At 48.8% G+C, this 22,235-nt stretch overlaps 1 protein-coding gene across 2 annotated transcripts in view; it reads left to right on the top strand.

Moving 5' to 3' along the window:
- LOC142304195 (patatin-like phospholipase domain-containing protein 6) overlaps positions 1 to 22,235 on the top strand; it is a 104,313-nt gene that overhangs the window by 19,965 nt on the left and 62,113 nt on the right. For both annotated transcript variants that reach the window (XM_075346341.1, XM_075346342.1), the window contains exons 9-16: positions 17 to 145; positions 3,059 to 3,139; positions 3,225 to 3,297; positions 3,589 to 3,675; positions 6,414 to 6,487; positions 7,609 to 7,692; positions 9,881 to 9,958; positions 10,042 to 10,244. In XM_075346341.1, the coding sequence (XP_075202456.1) occupies positions 17 to 145; positions 3,059 to 3,139; positions 3,225 to 3,297; positions 3,589 to 3,675; positions 6,414 to 6,487; positions 7,609 to 7,692; positions 9,881 to 9,958; positions 10,042 to 10,244 (809 nt within the window). The remainder of the gene's footprint in view (positions 1 to 16; positions 146 to 3,058; positions 3,140 to 3,224; positions 3,298 to 3,588; positions 3,676 to 6,413; positions 6,488 to 7,608; positions 7,693 to 9,880; positions 9,959 to 10,041; positions 10,245 to 22,235) is intronic.

Raw genomic sequence — 22,235 nt, 5'->3', positions numbered from 1 at the left:
TCCTCTCCTCTTGTAGGGTCACCAGAGGCCATACCGTACAGTGACTGCGAAGGCGGTAGAGAAAAGCACGGTACTGCGCCTTCCTGTTGAGGCATTTTGTGCTGTCTTCAAGGCGTATCCCCAAAGCCTCATCAGAACTGTTCAGGTTGGTAAATGCTTCCACTATACCTTTTTTTTACATCGGGTTACATATATTAATATTAGTGATAAATGTCTATGGGATATCTTTTTTGTAACGGTCCTGGCACACAACCCCAGGGTTTAGATGTGTCCAACCATATTAATTGGTTCTTAGAGGACAAGAAAATTAACCTGCGATTGGTGTGATGTTGATATGTCCTATGTTTTTGTCAGAAAGGACCAATTATTATTTTTGTAAAACATTTGATTTTTTTTGTAACAATTTTCTGTCAAACTTTGAAGCCACAGCCAGCCTGTTGAATAGCCATCTGTTTAAAATAAGGACAGCTCAAGTCTACCGATAAAGGAACCACCAATAAAGAGCTGCTCTCCATACTGGTTCATAGAGGGCGGTCCCATGCAGAATGATAATGTCCATATACCGTAATGAGGCGGTGAGTCATTAGAACCCTTTTAAAGGAAAATTCCAATATGAGACATTCAGTTTGATAGGTGGAGATTCCACTTCTGAGGCTTCACTACTCCTCTGTTCGTAAAGTAAGAGGCAGAGATTGTGTACAGCTGCGACAGTGACCATTATGGCCGGGACGGGGATGTGTATTTGTTGGGTCATGGAGCACGGGCTTAGCCTGAAGGGGTGTGATTAAGCGACTATCTGGTCTTCTCTAGAACCTCTGGTGATGAGGTTAGGTTTGTGTGTGACGCCCCTGGACTATCAGGTCATCACAGAGTATTGCACAACCTGCCCTCCCGTCCAATATCCACATCCTTCTTGGTTATGGATCCCCAACTGTATTGTGTTGCCTACATCAGCTAATCAAAATCCTAGGTACACTCTGCACCACACCCACCAGACACACCAGTGGACGGCCTGAGTGGAATAGCGACGCCCACTTGGGGGGTTGGTTAGGGGAGGTCAGAAGTGTCAGGAGTAGTGAGTTGTAGTTTGGAAGTGAAGGAGAGAGGTCAGGAGCAGGGCTCCGGAGCAGTTACCTAGGTGGCAGACGGTGGTCTAGGCCTAGAGGGAGCTGGACCCCCGGAGGGCATCGTGGTAAGGGGCACGGAACTGTCGAGGAGGACAGCCGGCGGCCTTGCACCATCACCGGGCTGGGACTGGGGCACGACGGGGTACGTGGACCCTAGGTCAGGGAGTAGCTTCAGGCAACCTGACAATTTACCCGATGAGAACGGAGCCTTCAAGATCCGCTCTCCACCCGCACCAGAATCGGGGTACTAGTGCAACTAGGGGAATAGGACTTTCCACTCAAGCGGTCCAGAAAATCCCAAGCGTGAACCCTGAGAGCAAGCTCCCACACTTAGCCATAGTGGGGAGCGGGACATGACTAGTTCCATACTACGGGGACCAACAGAGAAGTAAACTTAGTGCCATGAGGCAGATCATGGGTCACCAGGCAGCACCACTGGGGACGGGACCCGAATTAGCTCCCCTTAGCGGCAGCGGTATCCAGAACTTTGTTTTATCCAGTTGTCGGTGTCAGCTTTATGGACTGAGTGAGTACGCAAGTGACCCCCTTTTGCACCCAACGGCACTCCCCAAATACCATCACCGAGTTCCGGGTCATCCGCCCTACCCGTGGAGGATTCGAACACCTGGCTGCGCACTCCATCGCCCCCGGGTACTCCCAACTGCAGCGGTGGTACTCCACATTACCACACACCACGGGTGGCGTCCCTAACTCTAAATACAATCCCCTGTAAATATCCCCCTTCATTTGAATGGCCGCATGACTCCCAGGTCTGGAGACCCTTCGAGCCACCGCGGATCCGGATCTGAGCAGCCCGGCTGCTGGCACGGGGACGGCACATATGCTGCAGGTAGCTGCCAGTTATCACTCCAATGCAGTCGGGGAATCTGCAGTAGGTGACCCGAACAGAAGCAGGCAAGACAGAGATGGAGCCACAGGAGAAGTCTGGACTGACAGCAGGCAACACAGAGTTGGATCATCAGTTTGAGCAGAATCAGGAAAGCAGGCGAGGTGGATACAGGTGATTGTTCAGATGAGATGGCTGGTTTAGACAGGGTGGACTCAAGATCTGGTTCAGATACAGACAGGATGGCTGGTACAGACAGGTCAAGTTCAGGGAGGACAGGTTGGGGTAAAAGCAAGATAGATTTGGGTTCAGGCAAGACAGGTTTGCGTTCAGGCAGGAGAAGTTTGGGTTTAGGTAAACAGGCTGGATCAGGGTCACAAGATGGGTTCAGGTACACAGGGCAGATTCATTCAGGATTAGGGTCCAGACAACACTACTAGCATGTGCAAACAGACTAGGAATTAAACTTGCTCAGGCACCTCCCTGTAGGGGAGAGTGCCTTAAAGATCTAATCCCTTCCAACTATAGTCTGGAGAGACTTTAACAGTGCTCCTGATGACACGTCAAGAAGCGGGGAATGCACACATGCACAATTTAGGCGTGTTGCCGAGAGACCTACTTGGTGTTTGCAGTCCCTGGAAGCTGGAAGCCGCAGCAAGGACTGGATCAGGAGCCGGAAGATCACGTGGGCGGCTGCGGGGGTGAGTACATATGTGTCTCTGATAGATGGATGAAGCGAAGCAGGGCAGAGATGCCAGCGTTACAGTATTTCTCATCATTAAAATTTATGGGAAGCTTTTCCACCTTCTGTTATCTATGTTACATTCATTCGTGACCACCTCATCTCCGAGTGCCCTCCAAAGTGCCAGTATAGGATCCCATTTCATCCAAAATATGAGGGTCTCAGAAATGGATCCCCAACCACAGAGATTGCAAAATCACCTGCTACCTGGATCTTTTGACAGTCATGTCTTTCTCACTCGAAAGTTATAATGACATCATAGATCGTTCCACGCTGGTCCATAACTCTTATTCCAAAATGACTATGCTTCAGTATGCCAATTGTGCCTTTCTGTCTCTACAGATTATTGCTCTTCGGCTGCAAAGAGTCACATTCCTTGCTCTCCATCATTATCTAGGACTGACTATTGAGCTATTCCAGCATGTAAGAACCATTATCTTTCAATTATATGGATTTGGTAAGGGTAATGGCTAAAAAATGTAACCAGGAGGTGTCTTTCTATGATCAGGACCTTCAAGATAAATCAGGTACTGCTCGACCTGCAAGACCTCGTTTTACTAGAAGTATGACGCACGTTGAAGGTAAAGTTAGGATTTCCCTTCAAGGTAAAATTGGAGGAGGATAGAATCACGTTGTAGTAATAATGGCAGGTTCCATGTTGTGATGGATCAAGATACCTTCAAGCTGTGAACTACCAAGTGATCATCAATAGCATATCTTAAAACACCATCTTTGAAAATTACTTTTCCACACGATGGAATATTCCTTCATGCACCTGCTATTTTCTAAATGCGAAATGTGTGACCAGCCATAAAACATTGACATTTTTATATTTTCACATATAAGATAACCACTTTTTTTGTTTAAAGTAGATGAGGAAAGCACCTCTATGCCATCACCAACTGGTCGGAGACCTCCATCACTGGCAAGTTGCAAATCTCCTTCTTCAGGAAGACCAGGTTTGAACATTGGCTGAAGTTCTTTTGTAACCATTGCTCCCTTAACATTGTTTTAACAGGGGAACCCTTCTAAAAGGCCACTTATTTGTGGAGATCATTCCTGATGTTGCCCATATTTTCTTGTGATAGGTTTTCAATACCATCATATGCTTTTCCATTAGTAATGTCACGTGAAATCAGGGTAACAGAAGATGGGCCGCTAAGCTGACCCTTAAACTAGGCACACTAAGCTGTCCCTTATCCCAGAGGTAAACTTGATGGTAGGTAGGTCTGGGCCCCCAGCGTGTCCCTAACTCCTGTCTGAGCCCTGATATTACACCCCCTCTCCCCCAACCCCAGGAGACGGCCGGGTTTGGAGAAGCAAACTGCACAAATAACGCTGAGAAGGGAAAGAACCAAAACGCATGCACACTCCAACCAGACACAAGAGAGAGAAAATACGAACCCAGGAGGAAATAAACACAGAAAGTAAATAAACTAACAACGGGGATATTTCCAGAGCACATAACAGGTCACCAAGCTCTGGATCACAACAATAAGGACCAATACGCAGGAGCAACGTTGAAGCTATATCCGGCGACCAGCAACCAGATCCAAAACCTTATAAAGGGTGAAGGTGGCTGTGAATGGTCATTAGCAGCCTAAGCTCCTAGAAACAGTTCACAAGCCAGCAGGAATTAACTCCTGCTGTACTAGAGAGCAGTGAAGCAAAACAAAACCGACGCAAATGACACGCTGTAGAACTAAGAGAGTTTATGTTGCTTGTCAGATTCTGCGGTGTGAACAGAGTCCGACACCCCCATGACACCCAGCGAGTGTGTGGTGCACCTGAGGCTCAGTCTCCACAGGGCATTGCATTTCATTTGGGGTGCAATGCTTGGACTCGGGTGATGGAGTTAATCACTGGTGTTGTTTTTTCCCTTACAAAACATCTCGCTATGAGTCACCACTTACACAGGAAGCTGGACAGTCTGGGGATTCCAGGTTAACCAGCAAACAGCCACTAAGAGTCATCCCAAGGGTGGGGGCACTGAGTGAGGAAGAGAAACACTAACAGTTTCCAGTTCAGAACAGTCTGAGACAGTGAAGGAACAACAGGTCCCCTGGGGGGAGTGCTACACTCAGCTCCCCTCAGGGGGACCGACTGGGATGTGTGCTTAGGAGCTATCTCGGGGAAGGAATAGAGAGTGCCAGAACATCATAGGACTTGTAGTACCATGGCTACTATAGAGAGTGCTTCACAGAGCTTCTATAGCTATGACCGGCCAGACTGGAAGAGGGCGAGAGAAAGAGGCGACCGGTGGATATGGTGAGGCAGAGGAGACATGGCAGCTGGTGGGGAGCTTAACCGCTTCCACAGTGTCAGCGCAGTCGGGGTGCAGAACCCTCGGTTGGGGAAATCTTCACGGACTCTAACAAATCTGCAGGGGTTGGGGATTTCCCATGTCCCATCGCCCACCACCCACTTTCCTAGAGCACAGTGACATATAGGATCCGGGGTCGGGTTTACAGCCAGACCCCACGGCGAGAACCCGCGTCAACTGCATACGGGAAAGGCACTTAACATGGACAGTGGAGTCCCGAAGTTGCTTCAGGCCACGGGAATTTGCGAGTCAGTGCAAGGAGGAAGGTCTCACACATTTCCACAGACACCAGTGATTGCCTCTGATTCACCTGGGACCGGCTGGAGCCCATCCATGGCAGCGGAAAGCAGCACCTCCGGGGACCTTTAAGAACTGTGAGTAAAAATAACTTTGAACCGCAGCCCTGGTGTTGTCCTTGTTATTGCCGGCGCTGCCGCCCCGCGCTTCATCGCCGACAGCCGTCCCTATCGCCCTCCTCCTTCCTGGGGCTCGCTCCACCTGTGGGGAGCTGGCCTATCTGGGCAGCGTTAACATCAGCCCCGGAGGAGAGCAACATCTCACAGCGGCGGCTAATTCCTGGTCACGCACCACGGGTGGTGCTGCAAAGCATGCCCCATTCCCATCCAACACCGCTCCTGGAAGAGGAAAAGTCGTAGGAAGGGTCCACTGCGGAGGAGGCATTACCCCCATCACCGCGGCACCCAGTGACACGCTTCCCAGGGACCCTTCACCCTCCTTCCATCCCCCTTTACACCGGACACCCATTCGTTTGTCCTTTACATGTAGCCGACGGGGCCACGGAGCTGGGTCAGGCCAGTCACAGCAACCCCACAAAATCACTGGTCCGGTGTCGAGTAACCACTGAGGCCAGCGTGGGGCGCTACAAGTGCAAAGCCGAACACTGCATGACAAATAAAGATAGCTGAGTAGTCACATCCCCCATCTTCTTGATTCTCCCTAATCTTTTCAGTCATGTGTTTTATAGGTACACTAAACAAAAACATTTTGCCAAATAAGAATGCCCCATCACAGCATGCTTTAATCGCCTCCTTCCTTTTACTCCTTGTTTGTTTCATATTGCAACTAACAATATATAAAGAAATCATAAAGATTGTAAAGTTGTACATCTTGTATAAGCTCCATCTGTCAGTCATTCTCGAGTAGAAGGATAACCCCTATGTCCTTTGCCGGATTCTATAACAACTTTTTGTTTTTGGAACATGAAAATAATCAAGAATTGAAGGCACATTTGTTTTAATTCTAATTGGAGCCTTCTGATCTTGTTTTCTTATTATGTTTTCACATTTTCTAGGTAAACACTTCTGTAGAGTTCACCAGTCTTTTTTTCTAATGCTAGTCTGATGTCTTCTATAGGCTTTTGGCGATCTCTGGACTGTGAACTGGAGCAAAGTCATATGCTACAGACGCCTACATCTTCACCTAATGTGGTAAAAGTTTGCTTTTGGGATCTGAAACATAATAATAATGATTGGACATGACACTACTAGGGGATCTTTGTCTCCGGAGCCCACAGATTAACCCTAGAACGCATACCTGGGGCCTCGAAGGCCTCCTAGGTTACTTGTTTTCTATGGTAGATTTCTATGGTTGCGCGTTCTAAGGTTAATGTTAACAGGGGCTCTTTGCTTCCGGGGCCCTCAGATTGATGTTAGCAGGGGCTCTTTGACTCTGAAGCCCACAGATTAATGTTAACAGGGGCTCTTTGCCTCTGGGGCCCACAGATTAATGTTAGCAGGGGTTCCTTGCCTCTGGGGTCCACAGATTGATGTTAGCAGGGGCTCTTTTCCTCGAGGGCCCACAGATTGATGTTAGCAGGGGCTCTTTTCCTTGAGGACCCACAGATTGATGTTAGCAGGGGCTCTTTGACTCCGAAGCCCACAGATTAATGTTAACAGGGGCTCTTTGCCTCCGGGGCCCACAGATTAATGTCAGCAGGGGTTCCTTGCCTCTGGGGTCCACAGATTGATGTTAGCAGGGGCTCTTTGTCTCCGGGGCCCACAGATTGATGTTAGCAGGGGCTCTTTGCCTTCGGGGCCCACAGATTAATGTTAGCAGGGGCTCTTTGTCTCCGGGGCCCACAGATTGATGTTAGCAGGTGCTCTTTGTCTCCGGGGCCCACAGATTGATGTTAACAGGGGCTCTTTGCCTCCGGGGCCCACAGATTGATGTTAGCAGGGGCTCTTTGCCTCTGGGGCCCACAGATTAATGTTAGAGGTGCTCTTTGACTCCGGGGCCCACAGATTAATGTTAGCAGGGGCTCTTTCACTCCGGGGCCCACAGATTAATGTTAGCAGATGCTCTTTGCCTTCGGGGTCCACAGATTGATGTTAGCAGGGGCTCTTGGCCTCCAGGGCCCACAGATTAATGTTAACAGGGGCTCTTTGCCTCCGTGACCCACAGGTTGAAGCAAGTAGGGGCACTTTGTCTAAGGAGCCCACAAGTTCTTTTGTTCAATAAAGGAACTACCAAAATATATTGTGGGTTGGGTATGTAGGTGAACTATATATAAATATTGTATGCTTAATACAATCTATGGATTTTTCTGGAGGATCCAGAATTGGAGTCTGAGGAGAAGACAAAAAGACTATTAGAGGATGGAATGAGACAGCTGGCCAGACTGATGAACCTTGAGGTGACATGTATTTATTTTTTGTTTCATATAGTACGCCAACCATACTACAGTGTCTAAGTATATCATCTACACTGTGCCAGCCATACTAAACACTAAGTGCATCATATACACTGTGCCAACCAAACTAAACACTGTCTAAGTGCATCATATACACTGCGCCAACCAAACTAAACACTAAGTATACCATACACACTGTGCTTTTACAAGGGCTCTTACAATGATTTGGAAATCTCTAAGATTTAGATTACGGCTGGTGAGAATATAAGAAATACAAAGGTGTATTATTTCCAATCTCCAGGGAGATCCCGGAGTGTTCGTATATTTATTGGCTTCGTGAATACCGGCATTCTGTGCATAAGTTTAGGCAGTTCATGCATGAAAGCATAGAACAAAATTGATACTTACAAATTAAGTAATTGCACTTTCTGTGTCTATCCAGTTTCAAGGGAAAATGTTTCTCCTTGCGGAGACTGACACAGCACTCTGGCTGCCAGTGAGGAGACTTATAGCTACAATTTTCCTCTGGGAAATATTCAAATTGTCTCTTCAGGGTGGAAGGAGACTAATTCTAGTGCTACCTATTGGGAGTAGCAATCCTAAAAGTCAAAAGTGACCCTTTAACGAGCCTTGTGTCTAGAAATTGAAGTTCTGATGTGGTATAAATCCTAAGTCATATGACAAGGCGTTAAAGGGTCACTTTTGACTTTTAGGATTGCTACTTCTAATAGGTGGCAATAGAATTCATGTCCTTCCTCCCTGAAAAGATAATTTGCATATTTCCCAGAGGAGCATTGCAGCTATAAAACTCCTCACTGCCAGCCAGATTGGTGTGTCATTCTCTGTAAAGAGAAACGTTTTCCCTTGAGACCCCACTGTAGCTTCTCATACAGCCAAATCAGATCTCATACTTTGCACTGACGAGGGTCAATCACCCCGAAGCAGGGTGTCTGCAAATTGAGGTTCTGATCTGGCATAAGTTCTAAGTCATATAACAAGGCTTGCTAAAGAGCCACTTTTGACTTTTAGGATTGCTACTTCCAATAGGTGACACATCCAGTTTAGTCACGCCCTTTATCAGGTCTTTATTCTATTGTTTTCTTGAGAACTTCTACATCCTAAGGGCTAATGTAGATGACCAATTTTATTCTATGAGGCCATGTACAAGTCTGATTCATGTGCGAGTTGCATCCTATTACTGAATCACACTAGGCCAGGCAAGTCAAAAAAATTGGACCAACTTAGATGACATTCGAGTGTGGTCTGATTTTCACAGCCTGACACAATGGAGAAGATGGAAAATATATTTTTCCATCTTCTCCACATCCGATAAAATCCAATCACTATATGGTAACCCTCTGATGACCCTCTGATGACCCTCTGATCACCTTCTGATCACTCTCTAATCACTCTCTGATCACTCTCTGATCACCCTATGATCACCCTATGATCACCCTATAATCACCCTATGATCACCCTATGATCTCACCCTCTGATCACCCTCTGATCACCCTATGATCACCCTATGATCACCCTATGATCACCCTATGATCACCCTCTGATCACACTCTGATCACCCTATGATCACCCTCTGATCACCCTATGATCACCCTCTGATCACCCTATGATCACCCTATGATCACCCTATGATCACCCTATGATCACCCTATGATCACCCTCTGATCACACTCTGATCACCCTATGATCACACTCTGATCACACTCTGATCACCCTATGAACATCTTTGAACATCCTATGATCACACTGTGATCAGCCTCTGATCACACTATGATCACACTATGATCACACTCTGATCATCCTATGATCACATCTGATCACACTTTGATCAAACCCTGATCAGTGTGAAGAACATAATTGATGTAATTTTCTCTGATAAGAAAAAAATAAGCTCATCTGCACCTAGCCTTAGATTCAGTAGGCTTGAAGACATTAACCTCTTCCTTACAGTGCTAACCGTACCGTGTCTAAGCATACCTAAACATTGGTTCTAAGTATTGTCCACGTAACATAATGCCTAAATATTAGTGCCATATAATAACCACCATTTAGTGTTCAAAAGCTACCACCAAACTGGGGTCATTTAGCAGTTCCATACAAATGATAATAACAGTACTATCCAATCTGTCTATGTTTTGCTCAGTAATAACCCATGATGTGTTTTTTTTAACAGGATCCATCTTCACTGGAGAATAAGGTGTCGCTTCATCATGTAAAGGCCGAGACCTTTATTGCACGGAAAGGAGAACAGGTTGGTTATCCCAGACCATATCTGGTCTAAATTTGACTGTTCCTAATATGTTTGACATCTCAGGTTTCCTTACCTCTTCCCAGGATGTTGGACTCCACTATGTCCTCTCAGGTCTCCTCCATATTTATCAAGGTGTCACAGGCCGAGAGGACTCATGTATTTTTGTGACAGCACCTGGAGAGATGATTGGACAGCTGACTGTTCTTACCGGAGAACCTCTGATCTTCACGATTAGAGCCGTAGAAGACACCTACTACCTTTGCCTGAGTCGCACTCACTTTTACCAGTTAGTGTCTTCTCAATTTTATCTGTGGTTTGCCCAGCTCGTGTATCTGTTCATCTTTTACTGAAACCTACAAGATTTCCAGAAATATTTTGTTTTACTCATTTGATTACCCATTGCCCATATTTTAAAGAAACTACAGTGCTTCGCATAAATGAGTACACCCCCTTTGAAAAGTAAGATTTTAATCAATATCTCACTGAACACAAGAACAATTTCCGATTTTGACAAGACGGAGTTTCAAAGAACTTTTTTTAACTCTTAAGATTAAAGTAAGGTTTAGAATATAACTTTCATTACAGAAACTTCAGTTTTACTCAAATTAGTTGATGTAACTATGAATACACCTCAGATCAAATACATGTAGTATTTTTATGACCTCCATGATTATTAAGGTCAGCACCAAGTCTCCTAGCATGGAATAAACATGTTGACGACATATTACAGTGTCGCTGGCGGAGGAGGGGACGCTGCGCTCTCCCACGGCTCGGATCCGGCTGCCGCTGCTGCTGCGGCTGCTGCTGCTGCTCGGTGGTGGCTCGAGCGGTGGGCCGGATCCCGGGGACTCGAGCGGCGTTCCTCGCCCGTGAGTGAAAAGGGGGTTTGATTGTGGGGATTTGATATTGTCCTTGACGCCACCCACGGTTGTGGTGAGGTTGGTGACACCACCGCTGCTCTGGACGGGGATCCCGGGAGCGATGGCAGGGAGCAGCCTGGATGTTAATTCTCCCCTCCGTGGGTAGGGGATTGGTTGTCCCGGGGCCCGGTGATGGGGTAAGGATGGATGGCAGGCGGGTTACGGGGCCTGGTGAGGTGCAGGGTCGCGGGGGCAGCGCTGTGCCGCACGGCACGGTGGTGCTCACTCAGCCAAGGATAAACACAGAGTCTCCGGTAAAACAAACGGCTGGATGGACGGGTCCCACAGACGGCTGCGGTGTTTCTGCTCCCGGCAGGTTGATGGTGACTGCTTTTCCCTGCACCTGTGTAGTGTAGATGGTTCCAATGGGTTCCCACCGGTAACCCGCTCCTCCAGCTTGAAGGTTGCTGAAGGAGCCCCTTTTGCCCGCAGGTTCTGGACCTGGGAACTTTAGCCTTGGCGGTGACTGTGTTTCCCTCTAACGGTTGGACTGTTGCCTTCTATCGGGACTTGGCTGCTGGGAAACCCAGGAGGTTCCCTTCGCTCACAGATTTGACAAATTGCACGGCGACTCCTAGCCTTGTCGGGGTCCGTAAGCCCCTGCCGGATGGTACTGGCTTCTCTTTGCGTACCGGTCCGGTACCGCCGGGCCACCGCCCGTCCACGGTCCTTACGGCTAGCTCCAATCGCCCTCTCCTGCAGACGGTCACCACCGTCTGCCAACCTTGCTGTTCCGTCCGGGCCACACACCCGGACCAACTTCAGACTCCTCAACTGCCACTTCACTTCCACCACTCTTCTCCACTGCAAACTATCTGCTCTCTTTTCCTGCCTCCAGGACTGTGCACTCCTCGGTGGGCGGGACCAACCGCCTGGCCCACCCCCTGGTGTGAGCATCAGCCCCTGGAGGGAGGCAACAAGGGTTTTTGTCTGACTTTGGTGTGCCTGACCGGGAGTGTGGGGTGTGTTGGTGTAATGCTTGTGACGTCCTGGCTTGCCCAGGGCGCCACAACAGCATCTATATATTTTTCTATTCCTCAAGAACAACCTGTTTTAGAGCCTGGATGCTGGATGGAGGGTGATGACAACTTGTCTCTTCTGGTGTTTGGTTGGGTTCAGATCCTGAAACTTGGGCACTGAATCACTTTTGCCTTGTTCTTCTTTAGAGATACAGCAGTGACCTTCGATTTGTGTTTTGGATATTTCCCATGTTGGAGAAGTGCACGTATACCAAGTGCAAGGAGTGATGGTGGCGTCATCTCTTTCATTATAGAGTAATAAATCTGGGAATTCTTGATACCATCAATTTAAAGTAGCTCCCCGACATCATCAGCACTCATGCAGCCCTACAAAAGGTAACAGCCACCACAATGTTTCACTGTAGTCACCCATCAGGGCGTAACAGCGATCGAAACCGTGACCGGGCATGGGGGTACAGAGGGCCCGTTGACCCCAACTTCAGCTGGATATGCGCATGGGTGTGGTGATGCAGGGTGGAAGTCATGAGTGAGGGTTTGACTCCAGATGCCCCAACACGCTTTATAAAAGATATGGTCCTGGCTGGGTGTGGGGACCTCTGTACAGACCGCATTTTGCCATTCGCATTGGCTGGCCAGGAATAAATGGTGACTTTGTAATGTATGGTTTAATGTAATGTATTGCCTGGTGTCATTCTGGTAAATGTACTGCAAGTTGTTGCTCTGTAATACCACTGGAGACCAGCAGGTGGTGGTATAAGTGTTGGCAATGGACTGTATTGGAGGATGTCTGATCAATATCCTCTATAGCCTGGTCATTATGGTAACCAGGGAGAGATGGCAGTTGGCAGTTGAGACAAGCCGGGCTGGAGGTGATGAGCAGGTGACAAGGGCGGTAATGTCCTGTACCTGCCACACAGGCTGCTCAGAGCCCATCACAGTAAGGACAAACCTCAGGTATAGATTTCCCATTACAGAGCACTGGTCCAGTTGTCATCCAACTAAAGCCTGTATGGAGATCCAGTGTCACAGCTAAATGCTCCAGAAGATGTGACCATCATAGTGATATCCAGTAAAACGTCTGAACTGTTCATACCACGGTGCGATCTGCCTTATTCCTACCTCATACAGATGTACCCTGGGAATGGGTTTGGAGCGACAGGAACCAGGTAGGAGCACCGTGACACCCCAAACTGCACAACACCGCAGAAAAGCCGCACCCCCGCTCAGCACCTATGTCTGGGCCTAAGGCTATGTGCACACTAGAAAATAGACTTTTCTTAAGAAACATTTGCACCCTCTGAAAGAATTCGGCACCTATGGCAAAAAAACGCAGGAAACGGCACCCGAAATCCGCAAGCGGTTTTACCGCGGTTTGTTGCGTTTTTGGTGTAGTATTGCCGTGATTTTTCCGTGGGTTGGTCCCTGCGTTTTTTTACCATTATTTATGGCAAAAACCGCAGGTACTTGCGGAAAAGAAGTGACATGCTCATTCTTTTTGCTGCAGAGATTCTGCAGCAAAACCTGTAGAGGAAAAAAACGCAGTGTGCGCACCCCTTTTTTTATTACCATAGGATTTGCTGGGGAATGACTGCAGAAAGGTTATGGACATTTTCTGCAGCAAAACATGCTGCAAAACCGCGGCAAATCCTCGGCAAAAAAACGCAGCGTGCGCACGGGGTCTAATAGGTGTGACGTACGTTATATATAATATTTTGGTGTCATGAACCTGTGCAGGGAAACCCCATTGGATTTAAAATCTGTATGAGGTAGGAATAAGGCAGACCGCACCTTGCTATGAACAGGTCAGACCCTTTACTGGATATCACTATGATGGTCACATCTTCTGGAGCATATAGCGGTGACACTGGATCTCCATACAGGCTTAGGCTGGATGACAACTGGACCGGTGCTCTGTAATGGGAAATCTATACCTGAGGTTTGTCCTTACTGTGATGAGCTCTGAACAGACTGTGTGGCAGGTACAGGACATTACCGCCCATGTCACCTGCTCATCACCTCCAGCCCGGCTTGTCTCAACTGCCAACTGCCAACTGTCATCTCTCCCTGGTTACCATAGTGACCAGGCTATAGACGATATTGATCAGACATCCTCCAATAAAGTTCCTTGCCAACACTTATACCACCACCTGCTGGTCTCCAGTGGTATTACAGAGCAACAACTTGCAGTATATTTGATAGAATGACACCAGGCAATACATTAAACCATAAATTATTCTACAGAGTCCTGGGAATGCAGAAACTTTTACAATGGCTCCTTCTGGGTCATTACAACTCGCTTTAAAAAGGAGACAAACAGTTCAGTTTTAAAAAAAATTCTACTTAACTGTTCATCTTCACAAAACTCTATACACCAGATAGTGGCCACAGATCTTCCAGCACATTTCAGTTTCATTTTCAAGCATGTTCAGACACATTTGCAGTAAACACTGGGTTGCTTCCATTCTTACTGGTCCTTTGAGTTCTAGCACAACCCAGCCTAAAGCTACTGTGCCGCCCTGGCCTAGCCAGGTCGTCACAGATAACACACAAACACCCCCACCCCCATTAGACAGGGACACCAGCCAAACACAAAACCCTTGTTGCCTCCCTCCAGTGTCTGATGTCCACACCAGGTGAGGCGGAGCTAAGCGGTTGGCTCCACCTACCGAGGAGTTCATAGGTCTGGAGGCGGGAAAAGTGTGAGTTAGAAGTTGGAGTTTGAAGCGAGAGGAGTAACACTTGGGTGCCTGGGTAGTGGCCCAGGCACTGACAGCAAAGTTGGCAGACGGTGGTGGCTGTCTGCAGGAGTGGTAGAGCGATGCGGAACCGTAGGACCGGGGACGGGCGACGACCCGCCCGTACCGACCGGGGAGCGAAGTGAAGCCAGCACACACAGGCAGGGCCATCGGACCCCGACCAGGCTTGGAGCCGCCGACAATAGTCAGATCCGAATGTGACTGGAACCCCAGGGGTTTCACCACAGCAAAAGTCCCGATTGAAGGCAACCGCCCACACCGTGAGGGTATACAGCTACCGCCTAAGGCTAGAGACCCAAGGGCCAGCGTCTGCGGGCAAACGGGCTCCTCCGGTACCCATACACCGGGGAGCAGACTACCGTTGGGACTCCATAGTAGTCAGAAAGAAGAACATCAATGAATAATAAAATACTGATAGGGGTATGTTATAAGACGCCGAATATTATGGAAGAGGTAGAGAATCTCCTCATCAAGCAAATTGATAAAGCAGCGAGTCTCGGAGAGGTAATTATTATGGGGGACTTTAACTATAATGATATAAATTGGGGAACAGAAACTTGCAGTTCCAGCAAAGGAAATAGATTTTTGATAACAATGAAAGATAATTACCTTTCACAAATGGTACAGGACCCCACAAGAGGGGGAGCACTACTAGACCTTGTACTAACCAATAGGCCAGACCGCATAACAAATATACAAGTTGGGGGTTACTTGGGGAATAGTGATTACAAAATAATAAGTTTTCATGTATTCTTTAGTAAGATGTCTAGTAGAGGGGCTACAAGGACACTAAACTTCAGGAAAGCAAATTTTAAACGGTTGAGAGATGATCTTAGTGCAATAAACTGGGATGATGTACTAAGTAATAAAAGTACACAAAGCAAATGGGAGACTTTTATGAGCATCCTGAATAGGGCTTGTGCAGAAAATATACCCTATGGGAACAAACATGCTAGAAATAGGAGGAAACCCCTATGGCTAAATAGAGCTGTAAGGGAAACAATAAAAGAAAAACAGAAAGCCTTAAAAGAATTAAAGAGGGTAGGTAGTGATGAGGCATTATATAATTATAGAAAATTAAATAAAATATGTAAAAAGCAAATTAAGTTAGCTAAGTTTGAGACAGAGAGACTCATTGCGAGAGAAAGTAAAAATAATCCTAAAATATTCTTTAACTACATAAACAGTAAAAAACTGAAAAGCGATAGTGTTGGCCCCCTTAAAAATAGTCTTGGTGAAATGGTGGAAGGGGATGAGGGTAAAGCCAACCTGCTGAATGACCTTTTTTTCTACGGTTTTATACAAGAAAATGCCATGGCAGATGACATGACCAGTGATACCATAAATTCACCCTTGAGTATTACCTGCTTAACCCAGCAGGAAGTACGCCGCCGCCTCGAAATCACTAAGGTTGACAAATCTCCGGGCCCGGCTGGCATACACCCCAGAGTACTACAGGAATTGAGTTCTGTGATAGATAGACCATTATTTTTAATCTTCTCAGATTCCTTAATAACAGGGTCGGTACCGCAGGACTGGCGCATAGCAAATGTGGTGCCAATATTCAAAAAGGGGACAAAAACTGAGCCGGGAAATTATAGGCCGGTAAGTTTAACCTCTACAGTTGGTAAAATCCTTGAGGGTTTCTTGAGAGATGCTATACTGGAGTATCTCAAGAAAAATAACCTTATGACAGAGTATCAACATGGGTTTATGAGGGATCGATCCTGTCAAACTAATTTGATCAGCTTCTATGAAGAGGTAAGTTCAAACCTGGACCAGGGAAATGCAGTGGATGTTGTGTATATGGACTTTTCAAAAGCTTTTGATACGGTGCCACACAAAAGGTTGGTACATAAAATGAGAATAATGGGGATAGGGGAAAATATGTGTAACTGGGTTAAAAACTGGCTCAGTGATAGGAAACAAAGGGTGGTTATTAATGGTACGTACTCGGACTGGGTCTCAGTTCATAGTGGGGTACCACAGGGGTCAGTATTGGGCCCGCTTCTTTTCAACATATTTATAAATGACCTTGTTGGGGGCATGCGGAGTAGAATTTCAATATTTGCAGATGATACTAAACTCTGCAGGGTAATCAATACAGAGGAGGATAATTTTATATTACAGGGAGATTTATGTAAATTGGAGGATTGGGCTGAGAAGTGGCAATTGAAGTTTAATGTAGATAAATGTAAGGTCATGCACTTGGGTAGAGGAAATAACATTTATGATTATGTACTTAATTGTAGAACACTGGGTAAAACAGGCACAGAAAAAGACTTGGATGTATGGGTGGATGGTAAACTTCACTTTAGTGGCCAGTGTCAGGCAGCTGCTGCCAGGGCTAATAAAATAATGGGATGTATTAAAAGAGGTATAAGTGTTCATGAAAAAAATATAGTTCTACCTCTGTACAAGTCACTAGTGCGACCGCACTTATATACTGTGTACAATTCTGGTCACCGATATATAAGAAGGACATAGCTGAACTGGAGAGGGTGCAGAGAAGAGCGACCAAGATTATTAGAGGAATGGGGGGGCTGCAATACCAAGACAGGTTATTAAACTTGGGGTTATTTAGTTTGGGAAAACGAAGGCTTAGGGGGGATCTAATCACAATGTATAAATATATGAGGGGACAGTACAGAGACCTTTCCAAAGATCTTTTTACACCTAGGCCTGTGACTGGAACACGGGGGCATCCGCTACGTCTTGAGGAAAGAAGGTTTAATCATAATCACAGACGAGGATTCTATCCTGTACGAGCAGTGAGACTATGGAACTCTCTGCCGCATGATGTTGTAATGAGTGATTCACTACTAACATTTAAGCAGAGCCTGGATGCCTTTCTTGAAAAATTTAATATTACCAGTTATGCATATTAGATTTTATGACAGGGTATTGATCCAGGGAACTAGTCTGATTGCCGGATGTGGACAAAGGAAGGAAATTTTTTCCCCATTGGAACTTAGTCTCCCTTCAACCTTAAAAACTATGATACTATGATACTATGATACTATGAAGGTGCAGGGAAAGACAGCCGCAATCACCTGTCCGGGGAGAGACACTGCAGCCGGCTGCGGGACCTGTCCATCCAGCTGTTTGGTTTACCGAGGACTTTGTACCTTTCTTGCTGAGTGAGTACACCGTGCCATCCGGCACCGCGCCGCGCTGTCCCTGCGACCCTGCATCTCACCAACCCTGCCTCCCCGTCACAACATCCCCGGGCCCCAGGACCACCGACCCCTACCCACGGAGGGGGAAAACAACATCTCAGCTGCTCCCTACCATCGCTCCCCGGATCCGGCCCACCGCTTGAGCCACTGAGCAGCCGCAGCAGCGCTGGACCCGAGCGTTAACGAGAACGCAGCAACGACGGCGTCCTCCCCGCCCGCGACAACTTGGCGTCACGAACAGGATTGAACCCCTCTACTTACCAGTAGAAGTGTGCCTTGTGATCTCCGCCGGCGGTGTCCAGCCCAAAATTTTGAAGCGCCGCCATCTTGGCGCGAAAATCTCCCGCTCGAGCATCTTCTCCGAGCAGGGAAGGCGCGAAAGCGAAGCCCCGCCCTCAAGAAACGGAAGTGCTGAAGAGTACCAAGGGGGCGCGAGAGTGTGTCTGCCTGATGTAGCCGAGGCTATGAAAGCGGGGACGCCAGGACTCTGCAAATATACCCGGTTCCTGGAAGCAGCTTGCAACATGTCCGCACCATCTGAGAGGCCCGAGTCTCCGGAGCCTGCACCAGGGACGGCGGCGTGGCTGAATACCCAAGTGATGCTGCTGTGCTGCCGTAACCGGGCCCAAGTACGGAACCTGTTAGATCGCTGGATCGCTGAGATGGATGAGCTGGCTGCGGTCGTGCGGGCGCATGAAATAGAGACCATGCTGGAGGAGCTGGTGAGAGACACACACCCTTGTGTCCCTGGAGGACCGGCCGCTGTGGCTGAAGGATCCGGTCTACCCCTGGCCCCAGCAGGGCCCGACCCATCGCCTGTGCTGACTGCCCATACAACCCCACCCAGATCACCGTTCCCGATGGAAGTGGCAGAGTCCGTGTTGCCCCGCCAGGGCCCGGAGGCCCGAGAGGAAGCCAGCCCATCAATCGCTGAAGCGGGTAACGTAGAAGAACCGACGGCAGACCTCCATACACTGGCCAATGACGGGCCACTTGCCACTGAGGAGCCACGAGTCTGGGCTCAGCTGGAAACCTTCACCGACCTGCGAAGTCCCACCATTAGTTCCCTGGAGTCAGATGACAGCAGCAGCTCGGGGGCTGACACAGAGTCGGTCTTGGAGTCCGAGGAAGCGGGTGAGAGCCTTCCCAACGGCAATGCGCCAGTAGCTTTCTATGTCCCGCACGGTGGAGGGAACAGATACCGGGCGGCCCTCTCCCACCAGGCCTGCCACCAGATGTTTGCAATATTAACAGTGGAGGGCGAGGCCACCTCAGAGGAAGAGGTGGAATAGGCAGCGGTTCGCCGTTGCAAGCAGTTGTCCCCCGTTGGGACCCTCAGCACTTTGATTGAATGACTTTAATGAACCGTAAACATTTACCTGATTGTCTACATGATTTTCTTTATCGTTCCTATGGGAGACCCAAACCATGGGTGTATAGCTACTGCCCCCGGAGGACACACAAAGTTACTACACTCAAAAACGTGTAGCTCCTCCCTCCTAGCATATACACCCCCTGCTAGCCAGATATAGCCAGTTTCTTGCTTTGTGTCAGGAGGATCACACACACGCATGCATCCTTTTTTGATTTTTCATTTTTTCTAAAGATTTGGAAGAAAAGCGGGTCCACTGGACTCCCGGCATGTCCCTTCTCACCCCCCTAGCGGCGGTGCTGTTAAGGTTGACTTCAGGGCAGGAGCCCTTCATGCCGCGCTCCTTCACCATCCCTTAGGGGCTCTGGCTTGAAGTTGGAGCCAACACGGTTCTCACTGCCTTGCAGGAGACCGGCCTCCATCCGCAGCCCTTGTGCAGGACCCTGCTGGAAGGAGCAATGAACCCCCACCCCACCAGGGACTGGGCCCTGCGTCTCAAAGCTAAGTATAGAGACGTTATTCAGAGGGTCCTTCTGCAATGTGGGGCACTTTTATTGGGGGGGACAGTGATTGCTTGATAATGCTGCTTTTTTACTGTGTTTCCGGCCGGTTCCACGGTTTTTACTGAGAACCGCGCCGATGATGCCTGATTCTCGGCCGCATGCATAACTCTAGGCCCCGGCTTCAGCCGCGGCCTAGTTTCGTTTCGTTCCCCTGCATGTCAGTCATGCAGGGGGACACTGCAGAGCCGCCCGCCGGCCGCTCTGCACAGGGGAGGACACTCCTTTTTGAGGAGATGATTCCCTCCCCTGTACATCTCCTTCGCCCTCCGATTCCCGCTCCTGGGTTAACCCCCGCCCCCCCCCTCACTCTGGCGCCATTTTCTCAGCGTCTTAGTACACTGGTCGGCGCTGGCTGCTCTGCAGTGCAGAGGGAGTGAATATCTGGCTGGGGGTCCAGGCTTGGAATTCGGATGGCACTCATAATAGCGGCCTGATAAGTCACAACCTCTGGTTGTGCACTTTTATACACTCTCAGGGCTTTCTGAAGGAGTTAATTCTTTATCATAGAACCTCCTCCTCAGCAGCATGTCTCACTCTAGCAGCAAAGCTCCAAGGCTGTACACTACATGTTCTGCATGTAACCTCATATTGCCTGAACCGGCACACTGTAATGGTTCTTATGTGGTGGATGGTGGTCAAGATGCCTCAGCCGGGAGTCTCCCCAGGCTGAACCCCTGTCTTGGGTATTCTAGCCATTCTAGACAGAGCCCCCACCTCTGCAGCATGTCTCACAGAGCGAGGCTGCAGGCTGTTTTTTATTATCCACTGCAGGTAGTCTCGTACGGCTATACTGAGCTCATAACCACTGTGGCCCCTCAGCTTGGGAGCTCATTAATGGTCCCTCCAGCTGCTCCGGTTTCGGTGGCTGACCCCCGTGGGAATCCTATTTCCAGGGGTCGGCTGTCCCGGCATCTGCTGAGCATGCAGCCCCCTTCTCAGGGCGTTTTCTGCTTCGCTCAGCAAAGCTCACAAGGGACTCTCCTTCTTGGCTCAGACCCCGTCCTCCTGACAGGGAGACGCAGGGTCCGCTGTCCTCCCCGTCCCGCAGCTCCGATTACGAGCTGACTCACTGGACGAGGAGGATGTCTCTACCACGGGCTCGGACGCTACTTTATGTACATTGATCCGTCCGTAGGTGACGCAGATGCGAATTATTGGATTGCGTCCATTATTCTTGTACTGGACCTCCATCCGCCTGATCAGGGGAGTATTCCCCGCTGGCAGAAAGGCATCAGTATACCTTTAACAGGACGAGGAGTGTGTTCTTTAACCACTCCAGTTTTCAGCCCGCTGCGTCCAAGCCCACAGCCTATCCTGCAGACCCCACAGCGGAGTTCTGCTGCCTGTCTCCCCCTCCCATCAGAGGTGGTCAAGGAGTGTACTCATTCGCCAAGGGTAGCCACTCCGGTGTCTAGACTTTCAGCCCGGATAGTTGTATCAGTGGCTGACGGCACCTCTATATGGATCCTACGGTACATTAATTTTGTACTGGACCTCAATCCGCCGGTGTTACCTTATCTAGGTGAACACAACGTGTGTTCCTTAACCACTCCAGTTTTCAGGCCCCTGTGACTAGCCCAGGGTCCGCTCTGACAGTCGCTTACCATGAAGCGTGATTCTGAGGACTGTATTTCCCCTGTCCACCAATGGTGGTCAAGAAGTGGGCTCATTCACCTCAGGTGGCTCAGCCCGGGCCGTTATGTCAGTGGCTGATGGCTCCTCTCTTAAGGTTCTGCGGTCCGCCCGGTTGTCCTTTGGGCCAAGTCGGTATGGGGACGGCAGGAGCTTCGTTCTCCTCAGCTTTACAGCAGTGCGGTTTTTTTGTACCTTCTCTGCTTCTCTGGAGGAGATGCATTCTCTCACAGGGACTCTATGCCCAAAACGGTTGCCTGAACTTCCAGACTTCAGTCTTTTCATCCTATGCCAGGTCTGCCATGCTGGACGCCGCACGGCGGTGGTCTGGGCTACCTTCCTCGCTATCCGCAGGCTCCTGTGGCTTCGGAATTGGAAGGCAGATACCTCTATGGAGGTTCCCTGCTGGGCTCCCCCTTGGTGGGACCAGTTTCCTCGGAACCAACTGGGTGAAATTAAGGAAGCTCTTGGCGGGGAGTGTTCTTCCTTGCCACAAACCTAAACCAGGGAACCTGTCCAGGGCAGGAATCAGTTGAGGTTTCGGTGGTTTCCGTTCCTCCATCTGATCGTCCTCTAGCTCAGCCTAGGTTCATAGAACCAAATGGCTCGAAGCTGCGTCTTCAGAAGGCCGCAGGAGATGCTGTCACTGAGTCAGCTTCCTCCGAGCTATTAAGCCACGCCAACAACCTCCTTGGTCGGTGGCAGGCTCTCTCCACTTGGCGACGTAGGGTTCTAACACGTCTCCGTTCAGTGGGGGCGAGATTATATCTCCCTTGGCTAAAGGATGGACTTCTGTCCACCCGCCAAACAGATTTTTTCTGTCAACTCCTCCCGGCTCCAAGGCCGCCGCCTTCTCACAGGCCGTGGCATTTCTT

The sequence above is a fragment of the Anomaloglossus baeobatrachus genome, chromosome 4 (assembly GCF_048569485.1).
Source record: "Anomaloglossus baeobatrachus isolate aAnoBae1 chromosome 4, aAnoBae1.hap1, whole genome shotgun sequence".
Lineage (NCBI taxonomy): Eukaryota > Metazoa > Chordata > Amphibia > Anura > Aromobatidae > Anomaloglossus > Anomaloglossus baeobatrachus.
The sequence above is the reverse complement of the archived record's forward strand: the minus strand, read 5'-3'. Positions and strand labels throughout refer to the sequence as shown.